This window comes from Patiria miniata, unplaced genomic scaffold (assembly GCF_015706575.1).
Source record: "Patiria miniata isolate m_02_andy unplaced genomic scaffold, ASM1570657v1 HiC_scaffold_23, whole genome shotgun sequence".
Taxonomy (NCBI): Eukaryota; Metazoa; Echinodermata; class Asteroidea; order Valvatida; family Asterinidae; genus Patiria; species Patiria miniata.
In genome coordinates, this window is record NW_024037062.1 from 6,928,463 (window position 1) to 6,945,493 (window position 17,031).

The 17,031-nt window shown below is 45.0% G+C and overlaps 1 protein-coding gene across 2 annotated transcripts in view; it reads right to left on the reverse strand.

The window, feature by feature from the left end:
* LOC119731274 (2-oxoglutarate dehydrogenase, mitochondrial-like) overlaps positions 1-17,031 on the reverse strand; it is a 75,837-nt gene that overhangs the window by 15,826 nt on the left and 42,980 nt on the right. For both annotated transcript variants that reach the window (XM_038204405.1, XM_038204406.1), the window contains exons 11-16: positions 12,715-12,867; positions 9,359-9,461; positions 8,783-8,899; positions 5,337-5,487; positions 3,171-3,298; positions 1,079-1,257 (exon numbers count right to left, since the gene is read on the reverse strand). In XM_038204405.1, coding sequence (XP_038060333.1) covers positions 1,079-1,257; positions 3,171-3,298; positions 5,337-5,487; positions 8,783-8,899; positions 9,359-9,461; positions 12,715-12,867 — 831 coding nt within the window. The remainder of the gene's footprint in view (positions 1-1,078; positions 1,258-3,170; positions 3,299-5,336; positions 5,488-8,782; positions 8,900-9,358; positions 9,462-12,714; positions 12,868-17,031) is intronic.

Below are 17,031 nucleotides of genomic sequence, written 5' to 3' on the forward strand. Positions count from 1 at the left end.
AGCAACCTCGTTCCCCATGGGTACGATCATGTTGCGCCATGTTGGTTCCCAACCAAGCCTTGCGCAATATGAACCCCTGGAATTGTGTAATAATAAATATCCCACCATTTGGCACATTTAAATTAGGACTGTAGACAATGCGTTTAATGCCGATGCAGTGCTTTCCATTTTGAAGTTTGTTTTTTTGTAGAATCAATCCTTTCAAAGATGAGATTTCGACGTCGCCATATGGAGCAAAGATTTGTCCAATTACTTGTACAAATGAACTCGGAACGCGCAAAATCTGAGACAAACAAAACTCAGCGCACAAAAGTTCCATAGGGTTGTCTAAGGGGAGTGGCTAATTCGCAAACAGCGATAGGTCAATTAAATGTGTGTACCTCCGTCTTCCCTTAACAACACTAAATACAGGTTTTTTTGGCGAAAAAACAAGGCTTCCAGATTCCATATCGTACAGGCTACGCGCAGTCTTGAAAAAAATGTTCGTACGTGACGTGACGAGCAGGAGATAATGCACCAGTGCATATAGGGCGTGCAGTCTTCAAAATACGCAAGCAGTATGCTCTCAATAGCCAGTCAGTGTTGTTTACGTATTCTACATGGCCAGGGCTCAATGAAGGAATGCACACGCGCCCATGGATTCGAGGCTGGTGAGATAGGTGCGAAGAGGACAGTATGCTGGCCCTCTGCGACCAGCAAAAATGCTGCAAGTAACACTCGCGCGATCCCCCGGCATCCTGCCAGCTGGTATACATGTACAGGTAGTTTATGGTAAGGACAATTAGTAAGGAGTCATTAGTATCTCTCCAGAGACCTCGTAAATATCCATATAGGAAAGGATTTTTTTGACATGGGCCTTCTCTTCACAGACCACCTTTCAAGTTTGGTTGAGATTGATGACTGAACTTACAGTGAACTGGAGAACACACACACGGACACACAGAAGGAATATATGCGATCACAATATCCCCGTCTGGATTGAAAGCCAGGGAGATAACAATTAAAAGTGATGAAGGGTTGGGGGGGGAGGGGGGGGGGGAGTGAATGGGAGGGTTGGGGAAGGGCTTTTGTATCCTACCATGCCCTCGTATCCATGAGGCAGCAGCATAACAATACCACTCTGCCGACACCACTTGGCCTGGCCACTGGATATGAACTGGTCGATGATGCACTGCGCCGTGTTGTGGAAGTCCCCAAACTGTGCCTCCCAGATCACGAGGGAGTGGGGGTTGGTCATGGAAAAGCCCAGCTCAAAACCTGTGAGCAAAGAGTGAAAAACGATACGAAAATCAATGCAATTGAACTGTTCTTCCCAGATTAGGAGGGAGTGGGGGTTGGTCACTGAAAAGCCCAGCTCAAAACCTGTGAGTGAAGAGTGAAAAACGATATGAAAATCAATGCCTTTGAATTGTGCCTCCAAGATCACGGGGGAGTAAGGGTTGGTCATGGAAAAACCAAGCTCAGACCTGTGAGCTGTGAGTGCACGACAAAAAGGAATTAAAAAAGCCTAGCTGAAACCTATGAGCCAAGAGTGAAAGAGTCTCCCAGGGTTCAACCTTAACTTTTTTTCCACTAGCCAGCCGAGCTATCGAAACAGACTCTTAACTAGCCAGCGGGCATTTTCACTAGCCCACATGCTTTTTCTTTTATAGCGTGTCTCATAAACGACGATGTGCATACATGTAAAACGTGTATCCTGAGGCAATCTTGTCATTGTTTTTAATAAACAGATCTGTTTTAAACAGTTATTCATAAATACCTCAGACAGTTTAGCTATTCCTATTGGTCGAGAGCCCGTCACGTGGCCGGTCTTAAACGGATGATAAAGACATGGCTAGCTGGTCTTAAACACTTTTCCAGTGTCACAATAAAATGTGGACTCCTAAAAATCCAGTGCCTCTTACCGTTTCATTGGTTGAACGTTCACAATCCTCACGTAGGCATGCGCAACACTACAAGCGAGACAGAATTTTATAGTTCTAAATTCAAAATGCAACGCCCCAGGTGCGTTCTGCGTGACATCGCGCAGAACATGCTACGCGCGCGTCAATCTCCATAAAAGGGTTGTTTATATCTTACTCGCCAGCTGAACACTCCATTATTTTGCTAGAGGGATGTTTCAAAAAGCATGAAGTGAACTTGTTGAACAAAATCGGGATTTTTTGAACAAATTATTTGATATTTTTTTACGGATAAGGTATTTATGAATGGGAATAAATATGTGCTCGGTCGGTATTTATCACTCTGTTTAATACCGCTTAGAGTCTGGGTGCTGATAATTACCCTTGCCTCCGGCTCGGGTAATTATCAGCACCCAGACTCTAAGCGGTATTAAACGAGTGATAAAAACCTCCGGAGCACACATTTATTCCCTTAATAAAATAAGACACAAATTGATACAGGTTTGCTTTCTGAATTTAATGATTTATTTCTTCCTGCCCTTTCATCTTTGTCGTAGCCCAATAATTTTTGACTCGCCAGCCGGGCTACTTGAGGAATAGTTTGACTAGCCCGCCGCTGTTTTGACTAGCATTAGGCTAGCGGGCTACCGCTAAAGTCACACCCTGAAGATGAAAATCAAACTCCATTGTGGACGTTGCCAAATGTGCCTTCCAAATCATGAGGGAGTGGGGATAAGTCCGCGCGAGTGGGGATAAGTACGCGCGCGAACCAATACACACACTCGGTGTGTCCATCAACTGGGCTCTCGAACGCAGTAAAAAGCATCCTCCCTTGTTTGCGCGCGGAGTCAATGGGCTCCGCGCGCCAACAAAAGAGGGCCTGTTTTAACCTCTTTTGAGAGCTCTGTAGACGTGACACACAGCGTGCACGTACTGTACTGGTTCGCGTGCGAAGTACGCACGACGTCCTGAACGTGCAAAAGCTATAGCCACACCTCTTTGCATGGGCGTCAGACGTCGTCAGCGCGCGAATGCGTTTGAATTCAACTTGCGATAGCCTCCAAGACTAATCCCCGCCTCCAATAACTTTGGATACATTCGAAATACGCAGTGGATGGATCGGGAACCAGTCCAGGTCACCCCCAACTCTCCTTTTCTGGCGGTTGATGGGGTACTTGTGCACGGAGCCCATAGAGGACACAGATCCACTACATTATTTCGTGTTCCACCACTTGCATTTGTGGGATAACTTACAATGCGTGTACTTACCCAAGACAGCAAATTCTGAGAGGGAGCTGTTGCAGACGGTGTAGTGGGCTTGGTCTGGATACAGGTTGTTCAGAGGTATCAGGTATTTCTTGTCAATGTTCTGGTCATGCAGAATGTGGTGGCGATGACTACAATGAAAGATAACAAACAAAAATAACACAAAGTAATGAATCAATGGGCAAGGCGAGAAACAAACGATCCACTGAATTAATCCTGATTTTTGGGGGGCTTGGGGTGGTGAAATCATGGATCTCTACACATGGATAAACGACTTTCCAAAATTTCTGGTTAGAGACGTGATATGGCACTTGCGTGTCGTGTGTCACCGCTGCTCCAGAGGCTCACAGCGCGACATGAGGTTTATGCGCATGCGCCAGTTTCTCCAGGCTGTGCTGTAAAATCAATATTCATGAGCTCGTTCATAAAAAACAAGTCGCTAAGGCCCCCCCCAAAAAAGTCTCCGGTTTCTGGTATGGAGCTTGCCCCAAAAGTGGTGCGGCGATGCGGCTTTTTTTGTTTTTTTTAACCTGTTTTTTTTTTTTTTTTGGCTTCAAATGTCGGCTGATGACTGCAAATGGTGCCCGACTAAACTTAGTGCAAATATATGGGAGTCCAGAGAGGCCACATAAAGCTTATTGTTGATCATAACCCCATCTAAAAACACGTTAAAATTGTGCAGCAGCAGGATTCCAGTCAAACCAGCGAGTTTGGCGGTTTTGAGACATCATCTTGTATTGAAAAAAAAACTTGTTCATTTTGCCGACGCGCATGGCTACGGTGATGCGCGCGCATACCAGAAACCGGAGACTTTTTTTTTTTGGCCTAAGAACGGCCTTACAAAAAAACTGCTCATAAATGCACGAAATATGTATTGAAGCCAACAGATTTGTCCCAAAGTACACGTAGGTTAAAAACTACCTTAGCATCTACTTCGAATACATGTACCTCTTCAATGCGATGTAGTTATTTTCGCGAAATACACAAAAACGAAGACCTCTTTCACTGAACGAAAGCCAGCAACAAGCGGTAAAAAGGGTCAAAAAGAAAGCATTTTTTTCTGCAATCAAGTAAATTCAGCTAGCATTAAGCCTGCCATGAAAACATCAGTTAGACTTTAAATTTTGTATTAACCGCGATTTCAAAAGAGCAAACCCCTCAACTCTGCTGCAAATGGGGGGATTCCCTGGTGGGTTTACTGAACCAGGAGTGTGGTTTTCCCACTCAACTGCACAATATAACACAGATCTCGGGGTTTGCAATTCAAACAACCATGCCGACGCGTGATTGGCCCGTGCCCCGCGTGTATACATCTCACAGGGACGGGGATATACACGTAGTGCCGCGCCTGCATGCTATATGGATTTGTGCACACATGGCGCCGTTTGTTTACACTTAGTGTAAGCATTTAATAGCTACGTACGTGGCTCCAACAAGGTTTGCTCTCAAAAGTCTTCCACATTGGTATTCTCCTTTATTTAGTCTTTCTAATGGTAATTTACTTGAATCGGAACGAACTTCCCAGGATGACAAAAAAATCCCACGAAACGTGACCATTATTTTCGTTCCGATTGAGACATTTATAAACGTCGCAAGCACAGGTAATTGTTCGGAGTCGTTTTTTCATCAAGTGCCTTGTCAAAAAGTTTACAGTCCTATCTGATAAAAAATTATAGCCCTTTTTCTGTTGATTTATTGTCATATCTCTAATGTCAAAAACCTATTTGTAATATAAAAAGGTGATTGAAAAGACGTCCTCCGTTGAGCTGTTTTTACGCAAAACGAGACTGGATACATTCGGTCCCAAGAGGGCGTTTTGTATGAGCTAAAGCACGGACATGCGCACAAACCTAATGTCGCCCTGAAAAGAGCGGTGGTGTGCACGTGCTCGAGACTCGGTGTGAAAAAAAATAGACTTCACAGGTTACATACTGGTAGTTACTTAAAAAAAAAAAATAAATAAATATGTAGGTTTGTACAGGTTTTGTAGATTTTTCTAAGGTTTTGCTGTGAGGCTTGAATTATAAAATCATCAGATGTGACAAGGACAGGAAAATCTTTTGATCTGAAATGAATAGCTTTTCAGAATGCTTGTTTGATACGTGAAGTTGCCTTTGGGGATACCTGAATAACCGAAACAATTAATCGAATGGAATCCTTGTTGAATACCTGAATGTTCCTCTCTCGACATCTTGCCCACTCAGTCTGATATGGATGCCTTCCTTCAGCAAGGAGCCAAAGGCCAAAGCCTCTCCCAGGGCCCAGTCAATGGAGCGATTGTTCACCATGTCCAGGCGGCTACGCAGTACCCGCTTCAGTCCTACGAGTCAAAGTTAAAGAACCAAGCCCCTTGACAGTTTGACCGAGTAGATATACAATAGTACAGTCTGTATACAATAGTACAGTCTGTTTAAAGGGCTCATGAAGCGAATATTTCCAAGGAACATATTTTGTGCTACTTTCTAATCCTCTTAAAGGGAAAATACAACATTTGCAAACATCAAAAAATAAAACTACCAAATCATTTTGAAATACCTTACTGGACAGTTAGTGAATGACAGTGTAAAGCATCCTGTAAAATCATGGCACCTGGTATACTGTCATTTTCAAGAAAAGTTGTATTTTTTGTATCAATTTCCAACGCTGGTCGCCAACCAGCGTTAGAAAAAACTGGCTTTTTTTCAAATACTGGCCCCAATTGACCATCGCACTTGTTTGCAATCGATTACACACCTATGAACGGGTACAAGCCAGCTATAGACTGGTTCCTTGACCTTACAATTCCCCAATGTATGTAAACTGCTCTGTTTCTTCTCATATGGAGTCAGGCCGGAACCAGACTCAGGGAACCAGACTACTGGAAAATGATTGTTTTTCTTGGTTTTTATAGCATTTTCGAACCCAAAACCTCAAAAAAGTCAGTGAAACTATATTTGCTATATATTTCCAACCCCCCAATTCCATCCATTTCTGAAAATTACAGCAAAAGCAAATGATGTATATTCCCTTTAAGTGCATGAAAACTAATTGACATTCATTTTTGGTTAATTATGTTGAAAGGTGCACTTCTTTAAACATTTAAACATTGTCATGCTTTTCCGGACAACTGAGGGCGCTGTTGTCGTGATGTCATTTCAGGGAGACACTGTTCACATTAATGCCAAAAAATGCTCATTGAAAATATTTGTGAGAAAAGTTTACTCATTGGCTTACTGCCATGAACTGACACAACGACAAATCACTAATGAAAAGAAAGTTTACGACAGCAAAATATGTAAAATTTTGATAACTTTTTGTGCATGATTGCAACATTGAGGTTTCTGCCTGATATGATGTCACAATTTTGCAAATGAATATGGAAATTCGCATTAGCATAATAACCAAAAAGGCACCAAAATACCCTTGAAAATGGCAAAATGAAAATTGAAAATAAGGTTAAAGGGACACAAAGGTGCATTTTCAAGGACTGCATTAAAAAAAATAATTCAAAGGCCCTTTAAAGGTAATATACAACATTTGCAAACATCAAAAACAATACCTTCAAATTAGTATGAAATACCTTACATGACGGTGAATATTAGTCTCAAGCATCCGGTGAAATCATGGCACCAGGTTTGCTGTCATTTTCACGGATTTTGTATCATAAAAAAAGTAATTTAATTGTAATGCTTATATAGTGCTTTCCGTCGTATCAACAATCTCAAAGCCCTTTGCAAATACTGGCCCTGCTTCACCAAATTTAGTTAGCCCACATTTTGTTTGCAATTGGTTACACATCGTTGAAGGGATACAAGCCTAACTGTTAGTCTGGTTCCCCGACCCGACAATCCCCCGACGTTAATAAATTGCTCCGTTTAGGGTCAGGGAACCAGACTACAAGAACAACATCTTTATTCTCGGTTTTTCCAGCATCTATGAACACAAAACTTTAAACAGGTCAGTGCAACAGTATTTGCTATAAATACTAACCCCCAAATCCATCCATTTCTGAAAATTACAGCAAAAGCAAATGTTGCATAACCATTAAATTACAGGGAATACATTTCCATATTATCTTCAAGTAAACTAGAATCCTCCATCCTGATTGGTCAATCCAGAGCAACAAACCGTGCTACCTGATCCCGTGTAGCACGGTCCATATCGCACTCTGCGTATCATGCTATTCCAAGATGCGAGCTCCATTCCAACTTCATGTGCAAATAACCGCTAAAATAAGCGAACTCATTCCAACTTTACTTGAAGATAAATTCATTATCCCACTCGCGCTCGTGGAATACGAAAAATGTGGTGCGTCTGAGTCCCACATATCGCTCGGCCTTCGGCCTCGTTGCACGTGGGACACAGATGCAGTACCGTAATTTTCGGAATATAAGCCGCGCGACGTATAAGCCGCAGCACGCAAAAATCTGCAAATTAAGATTTGAAGTCGGCGTATAAGCCGCATCGGCGTATAAGCCGCACCCGCAACGGTTCAATTTTGTAAGGCCTCCAAATTCTAATCAAAATGCTCTGAACCAGTTCCATTTGCACTACGAAAGCTATAAAAAGGCCACAAATGTTATGTCAATTCATTTACAGTCGATTACTCTTACAAACAAATATGGAAATTGATGATGAGAAATAAAAAACGGGAATTGCTGCCGGCTGGCTCGTCAGTGAGCCTGTGCCGGCGACCGACATTATTTTCCCCCAGCACTTGAGAGAGTATGCAACCCACCATGTGTGGAGCGCATGTTGTGGAGCGCTACAAATCCTGCTTTGTGGCAACAGACGCTGAGTTGTTTTGTCCTAAAGGATACACAAGTCCGTTTTTACAGCAAAACTTATCAAATTGTTGTGATTACTAACGAGTAGTAACGTCAAAACTTCAAGTTTCGATCGTAACTTTCTTCGAAAACACGACAGTCAACACGATGCCGAGATTTTTATGGACGAATCCATTAATTTCGTAGGGGTGGTTTCACCCCTGTTTTGAGTTTTACATCATTTCTTGAATACAGTTCAAGAAAAAAAATTATATTGTGACGTTGAACAACTGATTATCAAATAAAGATATGTTTCAAACTCCATAAAAAGTATTAGTTGTCTTTTTCCTTTTTTTAAACTGGGGAAATATTGGTAATTATTGTTCCCAAGAAAGTGCACCCCTTTATTACCACAAATGGTGTGGTCCATGGGAATCCATGCAGCACGCATGCAGCATAGGCAGCATGACCTACGGCCGGTTGTCGATGTCCAAGGGACAGCTTTCACTAGCCGTACTTTTTACCGCTCGGTATCTTTTTGTGGGACGTGCTTTCGGTTTGTTAATGACTTTCTTAATTGATAATTATTTCAGCAACACATCTCTTCTTGTACCAGTACATTAAATACACATGGAAATGTGCTTTTTTTTATTCTTCAAGTCTCGGCGTATAAGCCGCCCTGTGTATAAGCCGCAGTTAACATTTTCATGGGCAAATTCAACGTATAAGCCGCGGCTTATATTCCGAAAATTACGGTACATGCATTTCATGTTCCTCTCGCGCTCATGGGATAACTAATATTGTACTGCGGCATAGTTCGCAAGATCTGCCTTTAATAAACGGCTACAATTTGACATCTTTTATTTGTACCTCCATGCAGACTGTAATCCTCAGGGACAGTGCTGAATTTCTCTCCGATATCCCTCAGAATGTCCTCACTGATCCCAGTGGACGGGTAGCGAAGCGGCACGTTATAGTTGAAAAATCCTACGAACAAGTAATCACATTTATAAGTCACCTTTGAACAACTTTTTTCAAAACAAAAAAACTCTGCATATTCATGCACATTCCTGTACGATCCATAAGAGTTACAGCATTTATCTCTGGTTACAGTAGCATGAAACGACAATATTTCTACTCCCCCTGGATGGGATGCTAGTCCATCGCAGGTTACTCCCCAGCTAATGCCGGTACCCATTTACACTCCTGGGTGGAGAGAGGCAAGTGGGGGTAAAGTGGCTTGCCCAAGGACAGAACATATGTCTAGCAGCCGGATTCAAACCCCTGACCCTCTGATCATGAGTCACAAACCCTAACCACTCAGCCATACTCCCCCTTGTGCACACCTGCGTGGTTCATTTGTTTCTCTGACACATTAGAGCATCAACCGATGACAGGGGGCGTTAGGCTCATAAAAGATGCACGAGGAGTAATAAGTACACATACCAGTCCAAGGTGAATCCAGCCAATCCGAGTTCTTGACTTGTGCGATGGTCTTTGCGTTCTGATACGCATCCTCACAAACCTTGTCATAAACTACAAGTTCTTCCTGCAAAGACAACAGCATAATCCAAAACATTGTTATACTAGAAAAGTGAATAAAACTAGTGGCTTTTTTAACACTTCACCCACAGATTCTATACTTGATTGGCCGAGAGTAAGTCACATGGTATTCGCTATTTTTGCTTTCTTGCTGTGCATGGCCTAAAAGATGATACGCACAGCAACCAGAGTACTATACACGTACGCATAGAAACCAAAGTACTCTACGAACAGCGACCGGCATTGTGCGCAAATGCATATGGGTGTGCGCGTTGTGCGTATTGTTCCCAAGCACTCGCTCTATTATTATTCATAAGATTTGCATTGGGGTGATGTAAATCAATATTAGGTTTTGCCCTTCACCAACGTATAATCACTGTATACTCAGCGTGTTACCTCCCGAGTGAAAGAGGAAAAAAATCACCCACGTGGGACTCGAACCCACGACCTCCTGCTTTCTAGTGCAGACGTCTTACCACTCGACCACCAGGCTTGCGGGATCGGTTGGCTGGTGCGAATCTGATGTACATGTAGCAGTGGGTACCGCACTTGGGAGGTAACACACAGTGTTTGTACGTCGGTGAAGGGCAAAATCTAATAAATATTATTATTATGAAAGATTTATTTAATTGTACTCTTCGCTGCCAGCAGCAAAATTCCGAATACATTTACATTAAACACACATTTATAAATACCTAAGACAGTTTACCCATTCCTACTGGTCGAGAGCCCGTCACGTGCGTGGTTTTAAACGGTTCATACGGACTGGCTGGCTGGTCTTAAGTACTTTTCCAGAGTCACGTGAAATTTGCTCACGTAGGCTTGTGCAATACTACCAGTGAGTCAGTATTTAATTTAGTCCTAAATTCACACTACACCGGTAAGTTGCGTTCTGCGTCACATCCCGCAGTTTGCGCGACGGGCATGCCAATCTCCATACAAGGAGTTGAGTACCGCATGGACATATAGTGTTTCGAAAAACATGAAGTAAAATTGTAGAAAAAAATGTTTGCATTGTTTTGACTTTTGACTAAAAAGTTTTGATTTTTTGACAGAAAAGGTATTTATGTATGAGAATAAATACACATGAAATATGTGCTTGGCAGATATAATTAAACACTTATGTTTAAGACTGGTTGGAGTCTGGATGCTGATAATTACCCTCGCCTTCGGCTCAGGTAATTATCACCCATCCAGACTCCAACCTGACTTAAACAGAGGGTTTAAAACCGGCCAAGCACACATTTATTCCCTTATTGATATCTAAAGAGCATTTTGTGAAGGGGTGGTTTGGAAAAGTTCAAGTAAATGTTCACTTTATTTGTATTGAAATAGAAATACATTTTAATTGTATTAATATTAAATTAATCAATTATCTCTTAAAAACAAGCAGAATCTGTGGAGGTGTTATAAAACAATTATTAACTGATTTAACTTGTGGTATAGTAAAACTTGCCTCCTACAGCAGACTTTAATTCTAATGACATCATTTTTTGTAATACTTTGAATAGTTTCTTACGGTAGAAAATGCGATTTTGTTACACGTTTTATGTGAATAGGTGCAGTTTTTCGTGTTCACTGTGTGCGTGGTGATCCCCATCTTTATTTTCATGTTGCGTTTTGTCGTCTTCATTGTTTCTTTACCCCAAAAATTCCCTACAAAATAAAAACTATACCCTCTATCTATGGCATACCTGTTGGTTTGTAATGTCCTTAACTGGTTTAGTAAGTCCAATAACCTAAAAGTGGATTTTGTTCCCATATCCCTTACCTTCCCAAATCCTCCAAAATCCTCTTTGCAAAATGGAGGATTTTGCAGGATTGAGGCTATATTTCAAAAATGTGTGGCTGATTTCTGAGGATGCATTGTGTCAAGGTCTTGGGCCGGACCTTGTGTTGTTTATGCTCAGCCATGCATGTATTTAGGCCTCGATTATACTTGAAATCCTTCGCACTGCTCCAGGATGTCACTGGCTCTGCCTCAACATACAGCGTGAGTAAAAAAAACCAAAAACCGAAATGTCGGGACCATTTTTTTAGTGAAGTTCTGGATGTAGCACTTTCAAAATCTAGGATAAGAAAGCCTGCTTCATAAGCTTTCTTTCAGTACAAGAATCATTCAAATCACTTATGTACTTTTTAAGTCACAGAATTTTAAACATTTTAAACACTGTTTTGAAGTTCTGTCCACAGATCACAAAAAAGGTAAGTGTTTTTTTTTCAGCAAAACGAAAACAATTCACACACTGTGAACTGTTTTCATTTTGCTGAACTTCTATAAAAATATTGGTCCTGACATTTTGGGTTTTTTTTTAACTGAACCTGTATTGACAGTAATTGCTGGAGGACTTTGCAGGATTAAGGCAGTGGTCACCCCTCCAAGGACCACATTCAAGACATAACGGAGGAATTTTGCAGGATTGAGGCTGTATGCAATTTTTACAATGAGACAGTTGGAGGGTTTTGCAGGATTGAGGTTGCATGCCTAGGAAGTTAGGGTTAAAGGGAACAGGGCCCTATACTAAACAATCGCCAATGGTTTTACTAGTGTAACATATAGAATTTGGTTATATGTCTTTGAGATGTTTGACTATACTTATATGTTAGGATACGGTAGCTGTGGCTAAGAGCGGGATGAACGATGACTACGAAGAATACAAAGACACCTTGGTATGAGCTCAGCTATGTGGAGAAACTATTTTATTCTCAAGAACTCAATTAAAACCTGGTCTTGTATAATTACAGAAGTAGGAGACGGAAGACAGAAAATCGTAGATGAAGACTGGCAAGAGCATAGGGCTGGATCAGCTTATGGCGATGCCTCTGGTTTCCCAGGGAGAAGAAGGAGAACTCCATGAAAGTGGGGAAAATGTGGACATTTTATACAGTTTCAGAGGGGCAATTTTGGGTGAAAATAGGAGATGATGTCATATAAAGAAAACATAACTTATATGACATCATTTCTGAGTAAAGGTAGACTGACCATAGACTGACCTAATGGTCAGTCTGGGGGAGTACCCTTATGAGGTCACTTTCCCCTGTACAAGGGTGAAATCACAGTTTTGGTATGCTGTGGGTGTGTTGCTTGGAAAACAGTGACATGAAGACCTTGGGTGTAATGTGGAACACCTGTTGTGAGATAGAGTGGGATCAGGAACAGTCAAAATTTCGGTCTTACACTAGTGCTGTTTTGTGGTTTGCAGGGCACTGAAATTGGGCCCAGACTGCAGTGAAATTGAGCAGCTTCATTGACCTCATACCTCATATTCCTGCTGTGTCATGACACCTTCTTTGATTTTGGCATCAGCGTACATGGACAGTACCGGCTGATGGCTGCGGATCTTCTTGTACATAGTTGGCTGTGTGAACATAGGCTCATCCATTTCATTATGGCCGTTGCGTCGATAGCACACCTGAGAAACACACAAAAGATGGAACAAAATTATGTAAGTCTAATTAATACCACAGGTATCAGGTTGGCGTAGCGGTACTTTCCTGGCCTTCTACCGCTGTGACCCAGGTTCGATTCCTGCCTGGGCATTTCAGTCCCTACTTGAGTTTTGCTCAGAATATTCTTCTGGGGTTTTCCTCCCACATCTAAAACTGTAATTTCTTCACATTGTCTTCTCTTTACTGGGCCCCATGGGAGACCAGTGGATTCCACTGAATGGGCTACCCAGTTAATAAATAAATAAGTAAATAAACAAGACAAGTATTATTTGTTTCAAAGGCCCAATTATTCAAAGCTGAGACAGTTTACCTATTCCTATTGGTCGAGAGCCTGTCACGTGGGTGGTTTAAAATCCCCCCCACAGTAGTGTGGTTGGGGTCTACGAGCGAATACTTACCTGTAGAGCGAATACTACATATGCATTGTTCCCTATGCCGGCAGGCAATTTGCTAAGAGTTTTACACAATAGCGCCCTCACGTGTCCTACCCACGACGCCGTGACATGCGCAGTACGTTAGCGTCCTCTTTTTCTCAAGCGATACTTGCGTAAGCACTCAAGGAATCGAGTATAGTGGGGAAGGAGGGAGGGATGCTCTACAGGTAAGTATTCGCTCGTAGACCCCAACCACACTACTGTGGGGGGGAGTCTACATAACTCTACTTACCTGTAGAGCGAATACTACATGCATAGACTCGCACCGAGTAAGGCGGTGGGTATACGCGAATTACCGTATGTCTACAGGGGTGTAGGACATGAGGCGTGGCCAAAGGCAAACAACACCAAACAAAAAACCTAACACCCCAGACGCTCTAGGCTTCACCTCGTAAGTGGAACCCAAGAGCTCGTGCGCAAAAAGGCCAGGGGGGTGTAACCATTATGGGGATGAACACATGATAGGTACACCTCATTAAACTTAATGCCCATAGAAATATATACATGTATTTTTATATGCTCACCCGTTAGTGCTTCCGTGAGGCTCGACTGGCCGCCAGTAGCACTTCTCTTCCAGCCTTGCCATCTGCCTGGAGGACATCCTTCAGGTAGCATTCGGAGAACGTGTTAGGGTTCTTCCAGCAGGCTGCCTTGACGATGTCACCTAGGGGGACACCCTTAAAAAAGGCCCACGAGGTGGACACTCCTCTGACCTCATGCGCTCGAATGGGTCCCTGGGTCGCTGGCCAGCCGCCCGGTACGGAACGGATAGCTGTCACGATCCAGCGAGTGATTGTATCGCGTCACGCCGGCCCATGGGGCGGGGTCGTTGTGATGAACAATTTGTTGTGTCCCGTACGAAGTGACTTCGTACGGTTGACATACCACTTAAGTGCTCGATTGGGCACCAAAGTTTGTCGTTTGTCTCGTTCGAAAAAGACTTGATGTCCGGGACAAAGATGTCCGGGGGCGTAAAGGTCTCCGACTGGTTCTTTGGGAGAAAACCGGCCGTAGGGATCAGGCAGACACCCCCCGGTTCCCACCGGATGTGTCCTGTCTGCATCGATAACGAGTGTAGTTCGCTACGTCGTCGGGACGTAGCGACAGCCAATAGAAAAGCTACTTTGATGGAGAGTTGTAACAAAGTTGAGCAATTCATTGGTTCAAAAGGAGCCCTCGCCAGTGTGGATAGTACACTGAAGAGGTCCCAAGATGGGATTAATGTGCGTACTGGGGGACGAGTATTAAACATCCCCTTGATCAGTTGGCTAATTGCAGGGTTGCCGGAAACGGAGGAACCGTCCGGAAATCCCTGATGGATCGTGGCAATGGCCGATCGATAATTTTTGACCGTGGCCGTCGTGAGCCCACTGTTAAAAAGGTATAGGAGGAAATCCCCCACTTCCCCTACAGAAGTATTGGGGGGATGAATGGATTGCCGTCTACACCATTTAAAGAAATGGCGTAGTCGGCTATCGTACACCTTTCGGGTTGAGGCTCTGCAGGACAGGGCTGCAATTGTTGCAGCTCGTCGCGAAAGGCCTGCTGAGCAGAGGGATCGCGTGACAATACCCAGCACGTCAGGTGAAGATCCCCCGGAGCCTGGTGACTGATTCCCGATCTGGGCTGATAAAGGAGATCGGCCCTCCTCGGTAGAATTACCGGGCGGTGAACCAAGAGTCGGATGAGCCAGGGAAACCACGGCTGGCGGGGCCAGAACGGGGCTATGAGGAGGATTCGGCAATCCTCCTGCTCGATCTTGGTCAGCACTAGAGAAACGAGGGAGATGGGTGGGAAGGCGTAGGCCAGTAGGCCGTCCCACCGCACCGACAGCACATCGGTCTGCCACGCGTTGGGATCTGGGCCCCTCGTGCAGTAGATCGGTAGCTGATTGTTCATTCGTGACGCGAATAGGTCAACATGCGGCCGGTCGATTAGTCGGAAGATCGACTGAGCCACCTGTGGGAGCAGTGACCACTCTGTCGGGGTGATCCACCATCGGGAGAGAGCATCGGCTGTGACGTTCTCTTCGCCCGGGATGTGGACTGACGACAGTGCTATCCTGTGATGTATGCACCAGAGGATGAGATCCCATGTTAGTACGCACAGATGGCCTGACCGAGTGCCCCCCTGGTGATTGATGTATGGCACCACTGTGGCGTTGTCGCATCGTACCAGGACTGCTTGCCCTCTGACGTCCGACTGGAAATGTTTTAGGGCGTTGGTGACTGCCAGCATTTCCAGGACGTTGATGTGGGATGATTGATGTTCGGGGCCCCATACGCCCGCCACCTGTCGCGGGTGGAGGGTAGCCCCCCAGCTGTACCCTGACGCGTCGGTCGTGATAAGTACCGATGGGCGGGGCGGGCGGAAAACGCGGCCCTGCGTTACATGTATATTGGCCTCGACTAGCCACCAACGAAGGTGGGGGACTAGCCAAGACGTAGTGGGCACCGGATGGTCGATCGGGTGCCAGCAGGGTCTGTAGAAAGAAAGCAGGTGAAGTTGAATTGGCCTCATCCTCAACCTGCAAAAATCCACTAAGTCCACCAAACTGGCCATAAGGCCCAACAGCCTGAGCCAGGCTCGGGCCGGAGCCACTACCGTCGGGAGGAAGAGGGACACGCACTGCCGAAGGTTCAGCAGGCGCTCCTCCGATGGACGGGCCAGCCCCCTGCGAAGATCGAGGGATGCACCTAGAAAGCTGGGAACCTGCGAGGGGACTGGATGGGATTTCTCGGTGTTGATGAGAAATCCCAGGTCGGAAGCAAGGTGCCACGTTAGTTGGAGCGCCGCTTCCGTCTCCCCCCGAGAACATCCACTACTAGCCAATCGTCGAGGTACATGAAAATCATGATCCCTCGTCGCCCGCAGTGCCGCCCCGATCGTCTTCACGATCCGGGTGAAGACCCGCGGAGAAGTGGACAGCCCGGGAGCACCACAAATTGGTACAGTATATTTTTGTATTGGAAACGTAGGAATTTGCGGTGCTCCGGCCTGATCGGTACGTGAAAGTATGCGTCTTTCAAGTCTATACTGGCCGCCCACGCTGGCGTTATGATCAATTCGAGAATGGTCCGTAACGTTTCCATGCGGAAACGTTTCGGACGTATGAACTTGTTGAGGGGTTTTAGTTCAATATTGGACGCCACACGCCGGTCTCCTTCTTGGGGGCCAAGAAGAAGGTCGACATGAAACCTGCCCGGGTCCCCCCTTGGGGACAACATGAACTGCTCTCTTTAGAAGGAGGGCGTCGATCTCCCCCTCGAGGGAGCGGTGTTTTGCTGTGTCGGGCGGTACGGGCGTTGTCCGAATAAGCATGTCTGACGGGGGCATCCTCGTAAACTCGAGCGCGTAACCGCTGCTGATCGTTTCGAGGACCCACCGATCGGAAGTCAACTGCACCCAGGACCCCACGTACTCCTGAAGGCGGCCTCCCACGGGTCCCCCGGCGGGAGGCCGCCCGGAGACGTGTAAGTCATTTGCGCCACGCCCCGGTGTAACGGGGAGTGGGCGCACGGAAACCGCGTCCCGACTGGGGACGTTGTTGTCCGGTATGTGGTTGTGAATAACGCGGGCCGACCGTTTTATCGGCGCGCCCACGAAATCCACCATGGGCCGCTCTGACCGGGGGGCGGCGCCGGGGAATGACAAAAGATGGCTGTTTCTTCGTCTTGTCCGCGGTTTTCGGCT